The sequence below is a fragment of the Limulus polyphemus genome, unplaced genomic scaffold (genome assembly GCF_000517525.1).
Source record: "Limulus polyphemus unplaced genomic scaffold, Limulus_polyphemus-2.1.2 Scaffold5711, whole genome shotgun sequence".
Taxonomy (NCBI): domain Eukaryota; kingdom Metazoa; phylum Arthropoda; class Merostomata; order Xiphosura; family Limulidae; genus Limulus; species Limulus polyphemus.
In genome coordinates, this window is record NW_013671321.1 from 31,818 (window position 1) to 38,388 (window position 6,571).

The 6,571-nt window shown below is 35.0% G+C and overlaps 1 protein-coding gene across 2 annotated transcripts in view; it reads left to right on the forward strand.

Annotated features, from left to right (window-relative positions):
- Positions 1 to 1,306: 1,306 nt before the first annotated feature.
- The window catches only part of LOC106472896, a 9,636-nt gene continuing 4,371 nt past the window's right edge, over positions 1,307 to 6,571 (forward strand). Inside the window, exons 1-2 of one of the 2 annotated variants that reach the window (XM_022401441.1) lie at positions 1,307 to 1,361; positions 5,907 to 5,999. In XM_022401441.1, the coding sequence (XP_022257149.1) occupies positions 1,353 to 1,361; positions 5,907 to 5,999 (102 nt within the window). In that variant the 5' untranslated portion in view covers positions 1,307 to 1,352. Of the gene's footprint in view, positions 1,362 to 5,696; positions 5,773 to 5,906; positions 6,000 to 6,571 lie in introns of those variants that run through there. The other variant, XM_022401440.1, reaches the window with a different exon arrangement.

Consider the following 6,571-nt stretch of genomic DNA (forward strand, 5'->3'; position numbering starts at 1 on the left):
TAGTAGGTCGCGGTTCTAAAAAGTTTGGGCACCCCTGGTCTAGACTGTTCCGTATCTCGTAAATCAACAGTTGACAAGACGAATTAACAATAACAATGCACACATAAAAAACTTCGTTTTGCTTGGATTGGTTTAAAGGTGATATATCCACAGCCAACAAGTTGAATTAACAATAACAATGCAGAGCTTAAACAATTTAATTTTGTCTCGAATAGTCTGTATCTTAAATATGGAGAGCTTGGTGTGGTAAATTAACAATGATGATGCATTGTGTAAGCAAAATTGTTTTGTTTGAATTGTTCCGTAATTAGTAGATCGACAATTCAACAAAGTAAATTAACAATAACAATGCAGTGTAAAAATAAATTGGTTTTATTTGGACTGTCAATCAAGGTAATTAACAAAACTCTTGCCTTGCTTCCATGGGCGCCAGTAGGAAGGGGCAAGAGGGTCACTTGATCCCCCCTGCATTTTCAAAAAGAAAAAAAAATACTAAATATGTAATATCATTCTTCTATGTTATTGGAAAATCACAAGATATTTGTATTTCGATTTCATAATTTTTTCAAACTTGAGTTACTTGACCTCTCCTATTTTGTTTTTCTGCGGGCGCCCTTGCTTGTTTCAGCAAGTTGGTTTTGTTTGGACTGGTCTGAAGTTTGTATACATATAACCAGCTAAAAACGTGAATTATAAAAAGCAGTGCAGTGCATAAGAAACTTGGTTTTGTCTCGACTGGTCTTAATCTTGTATATCGACAGCTCAATGAAGCAATGTTGAATCCAGACCTTTCACGGAGGAGAGGACATGAAGCTGGGAGGGAATTAATTAAAATTAACATTCGATAAAATGTAAAATACTGTACTTCAGAGGAGCTGCATAGGGGGGGGGGTCCCCTTTACACCTCTCGAATTCAACACTGTCGATGAAGTGATTTAACAGTAACAAGGCAGACGTAAGCAGCATGGTTTTTTATGAAATGGTCTGATATTTGAAATCCATAGCTCGAGAAAGTGAATTACCAATAAAATTGCAATGTCTATGCAACTTTTCTTTGTCTGGATTGATTATATATCCTTAATCAAAATCTATACAAAGGAATTTCGAAATAACAATTTGTTTTATAAGCAAGCTTGTTTTGTGAGGACTGGTCCATATGTGGTATAGCGATAGACGACAGGATTAGTTAACAATAACAATGCAGTTTAAAATTAGTTTGTTTCTCATTTAACTGATCTGTGAATCGTGTATTAGACAGTCGACAGAGTGAATTGAGAATAACAATGCAGTTCATCAGCAATTTAGATTTGTCTACACTGACTCATGTTGGACAAGGTGAATTAACAACAAAAATGCAGAGTGTAAGCAACTTTGTTTTGTCTAGACTTCCTTGTATCTCTTACATCGACAGCTAAACAAATTGAATTAGCAATAACAGTGCAGTGCGTAAGCAACTTTATTATGTCTCAAAAGATTTGTATTTCGTTTATATATATATATATATATATACAACTCAATGAGGTAAATTAGCGATAAAAATGCAGAAATAAGCAGCTTGGGTTTGCCTTAACTGTTCTGCATCTCAGATATTAATACCTCAATATATATGGTGAATTAGCAATAACAGCGCACTATGCAAACAACTTGTTCTTTGTTTTCGCAACTAATTTATATCTCGTATACCGGCAGCTTAACAATGTGAATTAATAATAACAATGCTCTGCTTAAGCAACTTCGTTTTGTCTGGAAGAAGACTGTAACAGGGAAAAGTTGAGAGCAGTAAACCATTACAGTGAAAATCATGGAAAGTCCTTAACCTGGAAGAGGACTGTGAAAGGGAAAACCTATGATTTGTGGTGGAGCTACACAAACCATCACAGTGAAAATTCTGGAAAGCTGTTACCGTGGAAGAGGAGTATAACAGGGAAAAGATGGGAGCTGTGGCAAAGCTACATAAACCATGACAGTGAAAATCACGGAAAGTCCATACCTCGGAAGGCAAGGAACTAGGATATGTAACAGAGCTATGAAAACAATTCTAGAGAAAACCCCAGATTTTGACTCTGAGATGACCACACAACAGCCGGCCTTACATACGTGGAAAAGTAGCTATACCACAGTTAATCCATCTATTCCCTTCAAGTTCAGCACCTACTGGCACTAACAGCTCCCATGGTTTTGGTAGACGCCACCACCACCATGCCTAACCTCTATAAGTATCCAGTAGACGAACAACATTAACCCATTAACTGCTGCAGGAGCAGCTCAGTTGCCGTTTTCATCAATCACAATAAAACTGTAATTATCGTCATTCGCATAGAGTTATAGTTATATAAGTGCGACTGACGGATATTTTCGTCATTCGCAGCTGAGCCATAGAACTTCAATGACGGAAATATCCGTCATCCGCAGTTAATGGGTTAAGGTGATGTCACTGATCATCTCAAGACCAACTACATAATTCCATACCCAGTGACGTTTTTCTTAACCTCCAAGAGTTTGGAAAGAAAGAAGAGTTAGAGAACTTATAATCAAGTCTTTCAGTCCATATTTTATACACAAGATTTCAGTGTTTGCATATTTTTTCCTATTTTCTTCTAAAAATAGAGCTTTTAGCAACTAAATATAACTTTAAATTATTTTTGATAAATTTTGTCATTGGAAATTATTAATTACGATCTTACTTATATTTTATAAATGGTGTAATGAATTATTCAGCATGCATAAAAAGTTCAGATTTTCCTTTATTGTTTCAGCATATTTTTGTAGACAAAAAGTGAACAAATAAACTGTTTCATTGATTAACTTAATATATGTATAACGTAATTTATTTAAACATCAGTTATGGTACTTGAATGACTTTCTTCTCCTCAGAATATTTGTAGAAAAAGCCAAAGTATTTTATATAATTATGTACACACATATATTTTTACTTTACTAAATCTATCAGCTAGATTTACTTGAGAACGAAACAAGAGAAATTGAACATTATGATTATAAGCGTTCCTTTTAAAGATAAGCAGTCTTACTAGAGAAAACTTTCTAAACTGTAGGCGAGAATTTAATCGTTCTCAACATCTACACCAATATCAAAGTCTCTGTCAATATCTGAGATGCTTTGGTTTGGTCAGTAGAGTGGAAGCAGCTTGTGAACGTTTTTCATTCTTCTACTCACACGTGAGTGGTCAGTAGAGCGAAGCCATATTGTGGCCATTCTTCATCTTTTACTCACAAGTGACCTCGTCAGTGGAGAGCAGCTTGTGTCCCTTTTTCACTGTTTTTTTACACGTCAGCTTGTCAGTAGAGTGGAGGTAAATTGTACCCATTCTTCTTCTTCTACTCATACGTGACCTAGTCAGTAGAATGAAGGCAGTTTGTGTCCTTTTTCACCATTCATACACTACTCACACGTAAGCTAGTTAACAACCTTTGAGGAAATTTGTGCACCGTTTCCATTCTTCTACTCATATATGAATAGTCAGTATGACTGAGACAGTTTGTATTCTCTTTTCACTGTTATATTTACAAGTGAATTAATCAGTATAATGTAGGCAACTTTTGTCCCATTTCACTCTTTTTTTTTCTCACACATGAAATTGTGACCCCTTTTCACCTTGTTTTCATTCACACGTGAGCTAGTCAATAGCATGGAGGCAGCTTGCGTCCCATTTCCATTATTCTACTCACGCGTGAGCTATTAGTAATCCTTGAGGAAGTTCGTGTGGCTTTTTCACTCTTTTGTTCATACCGTTACCTAGTCAGTAGAGTGGAACAGCTTGTGTTTTTCTTTTCACTCTTTTTACTCAGAAATGAGCTAATTAGTAGAATGGAAGTAGCTTAGGTCCATTTTAACTAATCTACTCACACGTGAGCTAGTCAGTAGAGTTGAGGCTGCTAGTGTCCTTTTTTTAACTCATCTACTCACACGTGAGCTAGTCAGTAGAGTGGAGGCTGCTAGTGTCCTTTTTTAACTCATCTACTCACACGTGAGCTAGTCAGTAGAGTGGAGGCTGCTGGTGTCCTTTTTTAACTCATCTACTCACACGTGAGCTAGTCAGTAGAGTGGAGGCTGCTGGTGTCCTTTTTTAACTCATCTACTCACACCTGAGCTAGTCAGTAGTGTGGATGCTGCTGGTGTCCTTTTTAAACTAATCTACTCACACATAAGCTAGTCAGTAGAGTGGGTGAAGTTGCACCCTTTTTGTACTACAAGGTATATTGTTATAGGAGATTAAGATGAAAACAATTCCAAAAATTTAATTACCACAATGTAGTAGTTGTTGTTGTTCTAAAGACATGTATTAGTTGCATTTGCAGACCTTTTCAGTCCCAAACTATTATATTTACTCAATAATGATGCTACAGACTGGTGGTAGAATGTAAAGACTTACTATAATATTTTCAAGTACAACCTTTTTTTTTTCGAGGAACAAATATAATTTTTTCGCCTTCTGCTACTTGTATGTTCTTTTAGTGTAAACTTACAAAAGTTAACTGAGCTTCTAGTTTATTTATCTTACCAAAGCGAGACGATGCATGTCATTCGATAAGGTTGTGTAGACAAAGAGAGAAGTGCTTTAGAACACAAATTTCACAAAGTGAATAATTAATTTTATGCTTAATAAGTTTCAACGTCTGCTTCACTAGTGATGCAAATTTCATGCGCTATTCGTGATACATTAGTGATTATACTAATGGCATTTTAATGGTAGTACAAACGTTTTATGCTGCTCTCTGTGACACAATAGTAACTAAAAATATTGAACATGTGTTACATAAATAATGCAAATGTCACGTGCTTTCTATGACACAATAATACCTAAAATGTTGAATATATAAGTATCATTTGCTATATGTGGCACATTAGTACTTAAAACTTTTGAACTTGTGTTTTACTAATAATGCTAGCTTCACTTTAGTTCAATGACAGATTAATAATAACCTAACAATTTTCAATATGTGTTTTACTGGTAACTTCATGTGCTACCTGTGACACATTGAAAACTAAACAGTTTTCAACGAGTGTTTTTGGTGGTAGCACAAAAGTAATGTGTTGTCTGTGACACAATAATATCTTAAACAAATATCAGCAAAACTTGCTCATTTACTTAGGTTGTTTATTGTATAAGAACGAGAAAGAAAGAAAATCCATCAATTATTGCACATTACGTTCGGATTTAACTAGGTTAAAATTACAAGTACATTTAACTGCCGTTTTGGAAAGACATGGAGGTTACTTTAAAAAGAATTTGTTCGAATTTTCCCTCGTTGTCAGCTTGTTGTCTGTCATGTAACTTGTATTGTTCAAGTTGTCTTTGTTTACATTATTTCCCTTGTTTAATCTCCCAAGGTTGTTACATTCATGGAGATATACTTGTTCTATACGCTATGTACTAACATAATATCATGTTCAAGTTGTCTCTGTTTACATTATTTCCCTTGTTTAACCCCCCAACGTTGTTACATTCATAGAGATATACTTGTTCTATACGCTACGTACTAACATAATTTCATGTTCAAGTTGTTTCTGTTTACATTCACCTATTGAGTTAGTGCGTATCGTGCGCGCACCCGTTCAATGAAAAATCTGAATTCTGCTTCCACGAAAGAGAATCCGTCGCTGATTCGTTAAAGCAAAAGCTCCTGGCGGCGAGGCTCGCCCACCTTATCACACGCAATGTCTACCTGAGGTAAAATCACGAGGTGTTCTCTGATGGGTTCTCGAAGATGCCCTTAACAGACAACTCGAACCGACCAAGTGATAGTGGAAAGGTAGTGATTGTGTTAAATGATATCATAATCTTGGAAAGTAACGGGGAAGTACAAGAGGAACGTTGATAGGATAGGTGTAATAAAATCCCTAACTGTTTTTGTAATATAAGTTAATAATCGCTTTTTTTATGTAGATTTGCAAACCTCTGCTAGAACGACGACGGAGAGCTAGGATTAACCGTTGTTTGGCTGATCTGAAAAGGCTGATCTTAAGCACTGAAAAGGAGGTATACGTTTATTTCTTGATATATGTTATGTTTTTTAATGTGTTCATAATGCAAATATAGGATCATATTTTAATACAGCTTAACATGTACAGTATGTTTTAACTGCAGTTGTAAACTTTAATATTATTATTAGGACATCTAACTTTTGAAATATTTATTTTGGCTCTTAAAAGTAAATTGAGTACTATTCGCGGGTACTATTACAATATTTACTCTCGTTTCTAAAAAAAATATATATATAGATATATTATGATTAGTTTTGGTTGAAATGTTGCGACTTTTCAAACTGTGTATTTTGGATAAACTTGAAATCTGAACATTGATATTGTCATATTAGAAATTTCACCGTCTTGATACATATACGTGCGCTGGAAATTGTAAATGATATATGTTCCAGTGTGAAGAGGAACGTTCTGAAGTTAGGTATATAATAACTATCATGTTTTATAAAAATATGCTAAGAAAAGTGCTATAGCGGCATTCAAGTTACGTTTTTAAACATGTTATAAAGGACATGTTTCACAAATACTCTAGCTATAAATACTAATTCATAACTGACACCCAGCCATGTT